The sequence below is a fragment of the Sceloporus undulatus genome, chromosome 6 (assembly GCF_019175285.1).
Source record: "Sceloporus undulatus isolate JIND9_A2432 ecotype Alabama chromosome 6, SceUnd_v1.1, whole genome shotgun sequence".
Classification (NCBI taxonomy): Eukaryota; Metazoa; Chordata; class Lepidosauria; order Squamata; family Phrynosomatidae; genus Sceloporus; species Sceloporus undulatus.
This window is the reverse complement of record NC_056527.1, coordinates 25485133-25500265: the sequence shown is the minus strand read 5'-3', so window position 1 is coordinate 25500265 and position 15133 is coordinate 25485133. Positions and strand designations below refer to the sequence as shown.

At 39.9% G+C, this 15133-nt stretch overlaps 1 protein-coding gene across 1 annotated transcript in view; it reads left to right on the top strand.

Moving 5' to 3' along the window:
- Positions 1-15133, top strand: part of PLXDC2 (plexin domain containing 2) — a 284011-nt gene that overhangs the window by 231978 nt on the left and 36900 nt on the right. The window contains exons 7-9 of the mRNA XM_042475224.1: positions 1524-1623; positions 7461-7556; positions 10057-10138. Of these exons, the coding sequence (XP_042331158.1) occupies positions 1524-1623; positions 7461-7556; positions 10057-10138 (278 nt within the window). The remainder of the gene's footprint in view (positions 1-1523; positions 1624-7460; positions 7557-10056; positions 10139-15133) is intronic.

Below are 15133 nucleotides of genomic sequence, written 5' to 3'. Positions count from 1 at the left end.
TATATATATAATATTATATAGGAGAGAGAGAGAGAGAGAGAGATTACAACTGGGCAAAGCCAATTCTAGATTCTGACAAATGCATATCCCACTGGGCAAGGAGGAGAGTGATTATTTGTTAACCACAACAACACTGCCAGAGGCCCTGTAGTTATGTACACAAGAGCTCAGTCTGCACAAATACCAACCTTTAATGGATGAATGATCTATGAGTCCTGGGGATTCAGGCTGTGGCCCGTATGTTTTAAAAAGTCAGACAAATGCATTATCATGGCTACTATAGTTGGACACTGTGGCTAAACATAATTTGGTGGCGTTGGGTCTCTGTTTGAAAACTACCTCCGGCCATACAGATAACACTAGTTATTCTAGAGCAGTGTGTAGTCCACAGCTAATAAATCAAAGCAGTTACTATGCAATGATAGCAGGTGAGGATGTGGCATTTCTGTCTATCTGGTGGCATGGAAACTCCATCCCCATGCACCTATGCTGTACTGGGAAACGGTTTTGGCCCCACAGACGTAGGACAAATTTTCAAATGTAGGACACACAAAAGTGTCCTACATTTAAAAAATTATGTCCTACATTTCACACAATCGCGGCAGGGAGCAGAGCCCAAGCGGCGAGGAAAGCCTCCACTAAGGAGCTTTTCCCTCCCTGCCTGGGGCCCGCCGCGATTGGAAGGCCAGGATCGGGGCCTCGCCTCGTTCCTGCCCCCCCGCAGGGACCAGGAGGAGGCGAGGAGCCCCGGCGAGCGCCGCGGCCATCGCCTCGTTCCTGGCCCCCGCGGAGGCCAGGAAGGAGGCGAGGAGTCGCCGGCGAGCGCCGCGGGCCTCGCCTCGTTCCGGCCCCACGGAGGACCAGGAAGGAGGCGGCAAAGCCGGCGGCGATGCCAGGGCTTCGCCTCCTTCTTGGCCCCGCGGAGGCAGAAAGGAGGGAGAGGGCTGCAGGGAGGTTGGCGTGGCTGCGCCCAAGAGGCGCCGCCTCCCGGCAGCCTCCTCCGCCCAGGCCTCGCTGCCTCCTTTTCCTCCGCGCGACCATGCGGGGGAGGAGGAGGAGGGCAGCGAGGCCCCAGGGTTGCCTTGCAACCCCGCTACAACCAGGCTTTTCCCGGTTTTTGGCTGCACCCGTGCCGTGACCGGGCAGGTGCAGCCAAAACCGGGGAAAACCCGGTTGCAACCGGGTTATGGCAACCCTACCCTGACAAACTCTGGAACTGCTGCTACTTCCCCTTTCAGTGTCTCTCCTTTTTCACCTATCTTCTAACCATGAAAGCAGTGTAAAGAGTATGCCATCTCAATCTGGGTGGTGATGTGGATTAAGACTGCAGGAGAAGGGTGAGAAACTATGGACTGAGCCTATAGGAGTAGTCGCCTCATTAAGAGTATCCTTTCCAGGTCTATCTATCCCCCAAGCCTACATCTTTCATGGAGCCTGTATAGTGGATGAGGGCATCATGTGTTGGAACACTTGAGATATGTCATTATCTTCTTCCTCCACCTCTTTCTCCTTTTCTCTTGCAGATTCCTGTCTCAGTGACACAGATAAGCTCAACCAATCACCCTGTGAAAGTGGGGCTGTCAGATGCATTTGTGGTCGTCCATAGAATCCAGCAAATTCCCAGTATGTTCTTTATACCTGCCAATTAATGTAGTGTGACCCAGTGTGTTTGGAGAAATAAAATTCAAAGAGTTTGAAAAGATTTTTGAAATAAATTAAAATTGCTTAAAATGTTCCATCCTATTCAAAAATCTGTTTGCATATGATGAAGTAGGTGGATGGAGGGGAAATGGCAATTTATTTTTTTGTTTCCATGGGTCCTTGGTATCCTCTGAGGTGTGATTCCAGGACCACCATGGATAGGAAAATCTTGAGTCTCATTATATACAAAGGCATAGTAAAACGTGTCCTTTATATAAAGTGGCAAAACTAAGGTTTGCTTTTTGGAAATTGATTTGCTTCATTTTCAACCTGAGGATGATGGAATCCATGGATACAGAATCTGTGGATAAGGAGAGCCAACTGTATAACTGGCAGTGGAATTAGGAGAAAAATATTTGAAATGCAGATATAGTGATTCCCAAACTCTGGTCCTCCAGGTGTTTTGGATTTCAGCTCCCAGAAGCCTCTGCCATCTTGGCCAGTAGTCTGGGATTTGAAGATCTGAGGTCCAGAATACCTGGAAGGCCAGAGGTTGGGACTCACTGGATTAGATACAAGATAGTTTGTCTCATCATGAGAAATGTAACCTATGGCAAATCAACCACAAAAAGAGCAGGTTTTCTGTGGTGTCTAGCCACAATAACCCTGTTAGCAGTACCACTAACTAGTGTAAAATTAGATACTGGGTCCATGTATTAGAGCCACTGAACAGGAGAAAGAGTCTACCACTTCTCCTGCCTTCCATCACCTTGTTTATGGGAACAAGGGGGCAATAAAAGTGTGCTAAAGTGTGATTACGCTGTATTAAATGATCTTGAATACACAAAGTATCAAATATTGATCCAGCCTACTAGATTTTCGTAGATGAATAAACACTAAGACAGTTTACTGCCTCAGTTGTAAAAAAAAGAGAGAGAGAGAGAGAAATTCAATTCTGTTAAGAATAAATCATTGGCTCATATAGTTATTCTCTTTAAATTGAAATAGACAGAACTATAACAAACTTTAAGCTCTTTCAAGTGATAATAACTCAAGGAAATCAATGGCTTTAGGTTTACTACACTCATTGGTTCCTCTTCCTCTGTGTGACATAAAACTTTTAATGATATGACTGAAAATACTTTAATTATATGATATATCAATAGAATATTAGATTAGGCACAATCTAGCCCTTGGGACCACAAAGCAAAACACATAAGCATATGTATACACATACAGATCTCTGACCTCTGAAGAGAGCATGTTTCTGGAGCAAGTCAACTTCCTACTACACGGCAGATTACAAAATTCTTGAGACTCTTCTTCAGCCAATATAACCCATCTGTTCCTGCCTCTTCAACTCTGTAAAATCTCACGGTTAAGGGTACAGGATTCTCCCCATAACATAAATGGATGTCTTTGCTTACTTATATAGCATAGTGATAGTGATACTTACATAGCATATTGATTTAGTGTATCTGTCAAATCAGTAAGAAAGATGACCTTTTGTTTGTGTATGTGCCTTCAAGTCATCTATTGACTTGTGGTGACCCCTTAAATTTCACAGGTTTTTCTTAGGCAAAGAATACTCAGAATTGGTTTTGCCAGTTTCTTCCTCTGAAATATAGCTTACAATGCTGTAAATGTTTTGCAGTTTTTTGATTTTTTAGATCATACCTGTCTTGACCCTGCGTTTCCTTGACTTTGTCCTCTATGATGATGGTTCTGTAGGCTGATCACTGTCATAGGATTTATTGTGTTGTATTTGTAATGCTTGATCTGAAAAGTCAAATATATTTATTCTGCAAGTACCTTTTTCTGTTTAAAAAAAACTACAGAAACTTAACTCAGGGCTGAAACAGACACCGTCCCTTTGAGCACCAGATTGAGGCCATGACAGTCACACGCCATGGCCCCGATCCCATTTTTTTCTGGTGCAAAAAGAACTGGCAAAATGACACTCCTTTTTGCACTAGAAAAAGGGAGCCTTTTCCATTGCATCAGCAGCTTTTCGGTCTCATGCAGCATCTAAACACCACACCACCAGAACCACAAACAGTTGCCACTGTGTAAACGGCCGGACGGCTGCCTGCTGACTTGGAAAGCTGCCAGAAAGTTGGCTTTTTTGCTGGTTTGTTCCAGCCCTTATTGGACTGTAGGCCCCAGAATTTAAATGAGGGGTGAGGAACATGAGGTCTTCCTCATGTAATTTGATTGCAGCTCACAGCCACTCTAGACAACATAAAAATGGCATGGTGTGATGGACATAGCAGTCAATCCTCTGAAGGCCCACATGTTACTGATCGCATTTCAAGTGTGTATTGTTGCTGTTGTTTTTTGCCATCAAATTGACTTTGACTTATGGTGACCCTATGAATGAGAGACTGCCAAGATCCCCAGCCATCAACCGTTCTGATCAGACTTTGCAAACTCAGTGCCATGACTTTTTTGATTGAATCAATCGGCCTACAGTGTGGACTCCTCCGGCTTTACAGTTTACCATATGTTGTTGTCTTTTCCAATGAGTCACACCATCTCATGATACATCCAACAGCCTCAATTTAATCATTTTGACTTCTAGTGCAAGTTCAGGTTTTGATTTACCCTAAGACCAATTCATTTGTTTTTTTAGCAACCCATTCATACAACTATTCTCCAGCACTCCATTTCAAACAATTTGATTTTCTTCCCCTCAGTTTTCCAGCCATCCCTTTATTTATATTCCAGCTTTCTTCCAGACTGAAATTCAAGGTGGCTTACAAAAGGTCATAAATTGCAATAAATATTGTTTGTTTGTTTGTTTGTTTAGAGCATTTATACCCTACGTTTCAGCCAAAAAGACTCCCAAGAGTGGATTCCACATTGTTAATTTGACAGTGTCCTGCCCTCCGGTTTACAATATAAAAAGACACCTATAATTAAAATAAATACAATAAAACATGTTAAAACATAGAAAATTAAGATTAAAACAAAATTAACAACTACAGAATTAACACCATTTAAATCTTACTTAAAGAAAAAACTAAAAACAGCATAGCACCATCAAAAGCCCTCTTGTTAAACTCAACTTCCAAAGGTTTGCTGGAAAAGAAGTTTGAACTTTCTGCCAAAAGGACAACAAAGAAGGAGTCATCCTAGTTTCCCTATGGAGGAAATTCCAAAGTGTGAGAGCAGTCCCAGAGGAGGCCTTCTCCTGTATTCTACACCATCCAGCTTCCACACCCATTTGTAGCAATCACATTATCCAAATGATTCTGACTTTGGTATTTAATAATATGTCTTTACACTTGAGAACTTTGACTAGTTCCCTCATACAGTACCTCTCTTTCCAAATCTCATTTATCTTCTGATTTTTCCCTACAGTCTCTATGTTGATTAATAATTAAGCCAAGATTCACACACACACACATATGAAAAAAATCGATCATTATCTATTTGATTAAAGATTAAGGATATTGTTATACATGCCTACTCAGAATTATAATGTGGCTTACTGCTAGGTTAGTGTTTATAGCTGCTGCCCTAATCTGCTGCCCCCTAGGGAGTACAATTTGGAGAAGATCTGTATACAGGGTTGCAGCCTTAAAAACCTAGAGCCAGTCAAGTCCATAGTTAAACTATGGGATTTTTTTTTTAATGAGAGCTTGATGCATAGGTATTCTTGCTTCCTCAAATACCTTTCTCCTACTCTTTTCCTGATTAGCACACTCAGGACCCACCGGTTTACACCAAACTGGCATACCCTGCATAATGGTGGAACACTGAAAGTTTCCGACAGTGTCAGTGCTATCATTTTTTATTTATATATTCATTTGCTTGCCTTTTTGGACCAAAGGTTCTGACATCTTCTGGGAAACAAATTAAAGCCTCTGGCAAAGCCAGGAGTTCCTTTCAAACACAACTACTGGATGCTTTGACTTGGCAGCTGCATCATATGGACAAGTCACTGTAGGGGAATAAATCTCTCCTTGGCAAGGCAGCTGCTCAAATCTAACCCAAATTAGCTTAGCTTTTGCACATACATTTTAGTCAAGTGCATTCGAAGCCCCAGACAGGTAACAGACCTTCCAGAGGAGATATCTCAGCCAGAATCTTCCTAATAATTCATTCAGACTGGCTTGGTGGTGGTAATTTATTCACTTAACAGGATGTTAACATTCATATTAGAGAGAAAAAAATGAGGCGGGGGGGGGGGGGGACAGAGAGAATGCTTTCATAATTAAACGAATTGGCCCTAAACTAAAATAGCAAGTTGAGGTAATTGGCAACAACTGCTCAGCCATGATAAGAAGTTAAGTAGAATAATTTGTGAGTTGGTCTGTGTGCCATATTCTGCCAATATGTGGCTACAAAATAAGAACAGAAGCTCCATCCACTGTACTCGGGATGTAACAAACTTGACCAGTATACTGTACTTAATCTCACTAATTTTATGGTTGTGTGCCTTCAAGACATTGCCAACTTCTGCTAACCAAATGCAAACCTGTCACATGGATTTCTTGTCAAGATTTGTTCAGAGGGGCTTGCCATTGCCTTCTTCAGAGGCTGAGAGAGAGTGACTTGCCTAAAGCCACCAGTGGGTTTCCATGTCCAAGCAGGCATTTGAACCCTGTTCTCCAGAGTCACCTACTGGCTGTCTGAAGTCACTACTACAATTTTAACAATCAGAACTATGTAAAGTTATTTTGTTTGGACTATAGTTCCCAGATTCCCTGAGCCAGCATGGCCAGTTTTAAAAAGTAAATTTGCTAAGCTGTACTGGAATGGACCGATTGATTTTGTTGAGCACATCACTACATTTTGCTTGCTAATAACTCTGGAACAGTGTCATAGTTGCTGATTTATTTGTTCATCCCACTTGTTTACCCACCTTTGTGGGTATGTGGTTTTGTATGTGGTTTTGCAGTAAAAATTCAAACCCACTTGCATATTAGTATTAACCAAGGGAAGTATAAAAGAAGAAGAAGTACTGAGAGCCAGTATAGTATGGTGGTTTGAGCACTGGACTACGACTCTGGAAATCAGGGTTCGATTCCCTGCTTGAGCATAAAAACCCACTGGTTGACCTTTAGTAAGTCACACTTTATCAGCCTCAGAGGATGGCAGTGGTAAGCCCCCTCTGAAGAAACCTGCCAAGAAACCCTATCATAGTTTCATCTTAGGGTTGCCATAAGTCAAAAATAACCTGGAGGCACATAACAACAAAACTGTAAGCTTGAAGACAGGGAAATGTCTAATTCACACATTGTAAGCTGCTCTGATAGCCTTGGCTGAAGAGCGGGGTATAAATATTATTATTATTATTATTATTATTATTATTATTATTATTATTAAGCATCAGTGTTGTATAGTATTTTGAGTGTTGGACTAAGATTCCAGAACACTAGAAGAATTCAAATCCCTGCTCAGCCATGGAAACCCACAGGATGGTCTTGATCAAATCACATTCTCTAAGCTTGAGACAGAGGAAAGCAGTGGAAACCTCTGTGTAGAGTCCTAAAGCTTATCCTAAAAAACCCAAGAATAGGATCAGCGTGAATACCATTTTTAGTTGATAGGTTATTTTTAAAAGAAATGTCATTATGTCCTCATTACCTCAAAATGTAAAATGCTTTGATTTATACAGTGGTTTCATTGCTAAATGGATCCCCAGATGATAGCTGTTCATGCTGCTTGAGTTCAATTTGTCTCCCATTCAAACAGCAGAAATAAATCCTGAATTTCCATGCAAAAGGCAGTATTTTAAATGTAAGGAGACACTCAAATGAAAATTCAACTTTACACTATGGAATTTTACGTCCTTGTTTCTTTCTTGGCAGATGTCCGTAGAAGAACAATATATGAGTATCACAGAGTGGAGCTTCAGATGTCAAAGGTTACCAATCTGTCAGCTGTTGAGATGATTCCTCTTCCTAGTAAGTCAAGTCCAACAAGCACATGAAATGTAACCTTCTAAAAGAGTTTTAAAAAAATAGATATCTCATCTTCTCAATTGTTTGTATTGTATTTAGCAAACATTATTTTCATGATAACTATAAATTATTCATAACTTTCAAATTCTGGTGACATCTAAAACCATGTAACAGCATACTGGAAAATAACTTTGGTTTATTCCACACCCATTTCTGTGTCCTGAATTGATCAGTGCTGTGGTCTCCACGTTATTTCAGCATTCAGCAGAATTAAATAATGTTCATACAAAATATAATCTGCATGCTTAAACATTCCTCATCCATCGTCATTGATTGGTTGATTCTTTTCTACCATAGAAGTTTCTTTCTTTGTCTTTCACTGCTTAAAGTAACTTCTTTGGTGTGGGCATGCCTCAGTGATGTTTGGCAGGCAGAAGGTTCCCAAGGGCACTACAAATGTGCAATTGGCACTGCTGCTCACAACCCTCTGTGCTTAAGGACAGACATCCTTGCCAACTTTATTGTTATCTCACGATGTTAGAACTGTAGATGTGAAACCACACTGAGTGTGTAGTCAATGAACCAGATGAAAAATGAACCAGATTTTTTAAATCAAGCCGCTATGAGGTAGAGGGCAGGAATACTCATGAATAAACAAGAGAAGCATTGTAGAAACACAGTTTGACACCACTTTAACTGCCATGTTTGATCCTACATAATCCTGGGATTTGTAGTTTTGTGATGCACCAGCACTCTTTGAGCAGAGAAGGCTAAAGATCTCGTAAAACTATGAATCGTAGGATTCCATAGGATGGAGCTACAGCACTTAAAGTGGTGTCAAACTGCATTATTTCTATAGTGTAGATTCAGCTATGGTGAACACTAGTGAGATATCAAGGCATATAACAGAACCAAAACAAAAAACTGCAAAACAGAGTAACTGATATAGCATACACACTGGATGATCTATTACTTTGTCAGAACTAGCCAGAGTATCACAGCATACATTGTCTGGTGATTGTATATTTGCACAGTACCTAGTGATGATAGCTCCTTTAAGAATCAGGAAGTGGCAAGCTTACTTTGTATGCTTGTTACTCCAAAAGAAATGGAATCATAAAATCATAGAGTTGGAAGAGACCACAAGGCCAGTTCAACCCCTGCTATGCAGGAATTCACAATCAAAATATCCCCGACAGATGGCCATCCAGCCTCTGTATAAAAATCTCCAAAGAATGAGATTCCACCACTCTCTGAGGAAGTGTATTCCACTGTCGAACAGCCCTTACTGTTCTTCCTAATGTTTAGGTGGAATCTCTTTTCCTATAGCTTGCATCTATTGTTCCAGGTCTTATTCTCTGGAGCAGAATAGTAATAAATGCTTGCTTCACAGCTCTTCCACCTCCATTTTTTATCCATGGTAAATCAATGTTGTTGTTATTGTTATTATTATTATTATTATTAATATTCCGCTTTTTCCTGAAGGAAAATAATAAAACATCAAACAATTAAAGATTACATTTTAAAAATCCCAAGACCCCCAACCCTGCCCCCAATCATAAAAACAGTGATCGACTCATAAAAAGAGATTAAACATCAAAGAATTTAAAACTATCCAATAGGAATACATTAAAATTTCAGGCAGATTAGTGGAAGAAACAAATCTTCCTCTAGAGGAGGGGGGGACAGGGATTATAGTATCAAACAATTTTGGTATCAGTAGCAATAGAGGTGTCAATAGAAGGGGAGGCAAGTCTAATGGATCTAATGAATCTAACCTAATCTGGGAAGGCCTGCTGGAAGAATCCTTTAAGGATTCTTAATAGCGTTTTTAAAAGCTTCCAAGATGGTAATATGGTGGATCTCATCCAGCAGGTCATTCCAGAGCCTGAGAGCAGCTGATGAAAAGGTCCTCTGTGTCAGCGCTGAAAGTCAGGTCTTCTTAGGTTGTAGCAGATTCTTCCCAGAGGACCGAAGTGTGTGGGGTGGATTGTATTTTTAATTTTTTTAGATGACTCAGAGGGCACATTGGCAGAGAAACCATCAGATGATAGCTACCAGCCTTTTCTTAATCATATTACAACCCTTGCACAGTTCCCTGCCCTAGTTTATTATGTCCTTAAGACAAAAACATTAGCTTTGCACAGTAAAATGTAAGAATCTCAAAGGAAATGGACAGAAAGAAGCCATGACTGCTTTCATGGCAAATAGCAAATTTAGAAACTGTAGGGGGAAAATATGTCGATTTGTGGAAATAACATTACTTTTACAAATGGGATTAAAAACTGAATCCAAAAGATCTTTAGTATGTGTACATTCCTCCATCATGCATATCTTGTTGTTAACCCTAGATAACTATCCCCACTCTTGCAAAAAACAACAACAACCCACAGCCCTCCAGTTATTTGAGAAGATTATTCTCTGTGTTACTCTAAAACTCCTGAGAAAACTATTGATTGTTAAAAATAAAATAAAGTGTAACACTAACAATTTGTTTTTACAGCCTGCCTCCAGTTTAACAGCTGTGGGCCTTGTGTCACAGCCCAAATTGGCTTCAACTGCAGCTGGTGCAATAAACTCCAAAGGTAAGAAAGCTAGTTCATTTTTTGGCCTTTGATATACAATGGCCCTGATAATGAATCCATTTTTCTCTTGGCCAATCTATTTCCTAAGAGGTCATTTTAATTGGACTGATTTATTCCTGGTGACAACTGAAGTGATGCATTTGACCTTTTAATTTGCGATATATAAAGTAATAACATTTCTCTCGCAGAGTCACAGGACAGTCTCATTGTCAGCTGGACATTGCCAGCACAATCAGCCCTCAGAAAGAAGAGCTAGTTACCGTACTTGGTGGGAATACCTTACAATTACAACATACTGTAGTATTGTGAAGTACTGTATAATTAAAAGTAAAGCTATCAAACCAGGCAGGAGCCACAAGTCATTCAACTAGAAGTACAAAATGAGAAATATTCCTGTATGATTATCTATGAATGGTTGAAAACACTTATCAAACTGAAGCAAGAGAAAGGCTAGCCAACATCATCTCTTTATATTGCCGTCTGCTTAAAAATAGAGGTGGGGGAATGGGGAAAAACTATGGGACTTGAATACAAAGAACAAGATGGCTTGTTTTATTAAATTAAAGGAGATATTCAAAGTATCTCCTGATGTGAAGCTTCCTAAATTGGAGATTCCCAACCATATCTGCCTTCCCTTTGTTTTGATAATTATAATTTTTGATTTGATTTGATCTGAAAATCAACCAGAGAGAATTATTCAGAATCCTATGTTGATAATGCAGTTGCTATTATCAATTCTATAAAATAATGGTAGTAGTGGTATGTTTCTCTGCATTTGTTTATTGTGGGGGGGCATGTTTTACTGATCAGCAACAGCAATGTAGTGTACAGCCAATGCTATAACAAATGAAATGCCTCCACTTTTTTGATTAGTAAGGATAATGATATTGCGAACTGCCTCCCCTGGGTTTCTCTGTTCCTTCAGAGTTTAGCTGAAATCTAAAAATAGCTGGAGAAAAAATGGATTTTCCCAGGAATAATATATTGTTGTTACCTGTAATGTGAAGTATTTAGATATGGCTGGTTCTGAACATGCAATTTAGATGATTTAGCTGGCAGAGGCTGAAAAATCCTAGAGCTGGTTTGTTGATGGGTCAGCACAACTGCTTAATTTGGGGTTATGAAGCTATGGTGATTGTTATGATAAACACCTTTATGTTAAAATTTTCCACTACCCCACTCATCAGAAATGTACACAAATCATCTGCTGTGTTGTTTTCAATGTGCACCATATGTTTTGCAATGCAAATTACCACCTTCAGCAAAATAATCATTGTCCCTTTCCTTATGATAAAGAAATTCTACCAGGGTGGAATAAAAGAGAAGCCTAGTCACAAATCAGTGGTAAGAATTCAAATGCCTCTAAATGGTGGATGGGGAAAGTGAGGACTTAGGCCCACTTTGAGGCCTGACCTCCTATTTCATAGTCCTGCAAAGCCCCTAATCCCCCAAAGCTTTTCTTAATAGTCAATTTTGAGATTATTCTTTCCTCGAAAATGGCTCCATACCATCCACAAATGTGGCAGTTCGGGCCACTCACCTCCCAAAACCCACCCATCCCAAAGCAATAAGGCTAAAAATCAGGAAAAATGGCACCTGATAGTGACAAAGGTCCAAAACACACTGCAGAAGTAATCCAGTTTGAGACTGCATGAACTGCTCTGGCTCAGTGCTATGGAATTCTGGGAATTGTAGTTTACTGTGGCACCAGAACTCTCTGACAGAGAAGGCTAAATGTCTCACACAACTACCGTTCCCAGATTTCCTAGCATTGAGCCAGGACAATTAAAGCAGTCTCAAACTAGATTATTTCTGCAGTGTGTTTTGGACCTAAGCACCACTTTCTACATGTCCGGATGTGATGGTGTAGCCGAAGAGAGGAGAGGGTATAGAGGTGGAAAAAAATTCCTGGCCCTATGCCATGGCCTGCCCTTGATCTAAACTAATTACTGGTTACTTTGGTTTCATTGCATTTATGCATGTGAGCACCATTTCTGCTCTTCTGATATGCAATTTCAGGAAAAGGATGCAGCTTTGGATTTTTAGCCTCTGTTGTGGAAAAACTGTAGTTTCCTTGTAAAAAAAACAAGTTTTGCATTTGAAACTCAGGGTACTTTCTAGCATCACAAAATAGGGCTTATATTAAACCAACACATGGATATTTGGTGGCAATTTTTGATGTTGACTTGCAATGCTGGTCCAAGAAATGTTTCTGCCTGAGACAGACAAATTGATGATGTCCCTCATGTCTGTTTCATGCTTTAAAAAAAGTTGATCAGACTGGCAGCTGAATCTTACTTCAACATTTACAAAGCGGTAACTCCTTCCTGTTCCTCCTTTTCTTAATAATTTTAGATACAATTGCATTAAGGTAGAAATATGCTAGAAGCATAAATAAAAGTACACAATTCCACATTAGTCTGTGGAATTCTGTACTAACATAGGAACTATATGTGTACATTTTATCACCTGGATTGCCTCCTGAATTGAAATACACTGCATATTACACTGAGACTCTTGTGCTTTACACTATACAAATGTCTCTTACATCTAAAGGTTTTGCTGAATGGTGAGATAAAAAGAGAAGCAACTATCAGAGACCTTAGGAATCTTTATCTTTTTGAACTACATCTCAAAGAATCCCTAGATACAGGTGACTCTGAAACAAACAGTCCAAAAAGTAGCTTTTTGCAATTCTGAGTTACTTTCTATTCCCACCTCTCTGATTATCTGTTTTTTAAAAAACAGATAAACAAAACTTCCCTTTCTCCCAGGGTGCTAGGGGAGAGTGTTGTCACAGCACAGACGTACAAAAAGGAATGTGAATGACAATTGGTTTCTGAAGGAGAGTAGGATCGAATCAAGCTGGCACATATCTTGTATTTCTGAGGCACATCTTCCTCAGTTACGAGGTAGGGCCTTCTGCTGCTGCTTTTTCCTATAAAGAAGAATGTAGATTCCTAATGCCAAGTGGAACTTCAGGGGAAAGATAATAAAAATTCTTGGGCCATCTGTTCATTATTACTTCTTTAAAGTTCAGCTATGTGGTCCAACAGAACCTTGTCTGGCTCTCTGTCAAGCCCAGAGACTTACAATGTCCTCCCCATGTCAAGAAAAATAAAATGTTTACAAATATTTTGTTTTGCCTTTCCTTTCTGACTTTGAGTTTAAACAGGTCACAGTAGCCTACAACAGATGACTCTAGTACATCCCTCAGCAGGTCTTAGGAGTGAAAATTAGGCCCTAACACTTCCAAAGTTACCTCTCCCTAGCTTATGCAGAGAAATGTAAAAGGCAGGTTAACACCAATTGCAATGTGTATTTGATTATCTGTCATCATGTATCAAGTTAAAAGAGAACAGATGTTGTTACATTACTAAAGAAATGCTACTTACAACAGCAATTATGAAAAAAGCCAAACATCTCAAGTGCAGCCATAAACTACTGTTTGTGGGTCTGGATCAGCAAGCCCTAAACTTAATATGTCTCTAAAATGTGCATAGGAAACCATTAAAAATAAATTAAGGGGTTTCCATATTCAGCAGGATATGGAACAGAATTAGACCTTGGCTTTATTTTCAGCATATTAAGGAGATAATGTTGAGGAGATACTTTTTGGAAATGTACAGTATTTCCATGGCTTAGCCTTCGGCTTTCTGCAAATAACCTTTTAGAGACAATTTGCAACATCTTTTAAACAACTCAGTAGTTTCACATTTCTTCTCTAGCCTATTTCACATTGCTGGTATAACTGATAAAACCCTAATCTACTTGGATGCAGGATATCTGACTGTCCTCTTCCTCCAATCCAAGTCTGCATTTTCTTGCTTTTTCTTGCTTTTCTTCCACAGCAGGAGGCTTCCTGCCTCCTTCTGCGGCCTCTTCCTCTTTCCTCTCGCCTCTTCCTCCTCCACAACATGAGCTTGCTGTCTGTGGATGCTTTGAAGCTAACTATCTCATTGTGTGATTATGGTTGATTTAATTGGTGATGAATTAGACATTTTTTTTCCTTAACACCTAACTAAATATTTTTACCTGGTACTGCAAACTGGTCCTAACCAAGCACATTTCTGCATAAGTTCTATAAACGTCCCATGAAGGGACAAACTGGTACCCCATCGCTACATATCAATCCCTAGAAAATCTTTTTATGGCTGTGTTGATTAAAGGGCATGTGCTATCTCCGCAGCTTACTCATAGTAATGAAATAATTAGTTGTCATGAAAATAAAGTTAATTGCTCAAAAAAAAAATTCAGATGAAATGTATAAACAGACACTAATAGTATGACACTAAATCTGCACAGCAATAACCCAGGTGAAATGTAAGAAGCCTCTGATGAGTTTATATTATAACCAAGATTTGATGGGAGCACTTTTCTATTTCTGCAATACATTGCCAGTATTAGTATTAGTATCATTAGTATTTATTGTTGTTGCTGTTGTCATCATCATTATTTTAAAATGCAGTCTTAATGTTATCTTGATTGCATAGGGTCAGAGAGTGGAATCCTGAATGTTAACACTAACACCTAAACATCTAATGTTGGACATTTAATGTTGTAATGGGATCGATGTAGGCCATTAAGGTGAAGCTGAATTCACATATGACAAAGTTTCTGTCAGTTGAGGGCACTTGGAGTAGATGGCATGTCCTCAGTGGGGTTGTACTTCCCTGAGGGGACAGGTGCATATTTTGGGAGTATTCCTACATCCATTTCATTAGAGGCCCAAGTAGACTTTGTGGCACAAAGTGCTTGGGGCAAGTTTCAGATGCTCCACCAGCTACAGCATTTCCTGGAGAGAAAGAACTTAGCTACAGTAATCCATGCAGTGGAAACCCCTGATGAAACTACTGCAGTGCAGTCTCCCTGGGGCTGCCCTTGAAGATAGCTAATGCAAAATGAAGCAACTGGACTTCTGAGTAGAGCATCATAAAGAAAATATGGCGGGTTACAGACCGGTGAAAAGCGGCGGCCTGTACCCGCCCCTTTCCC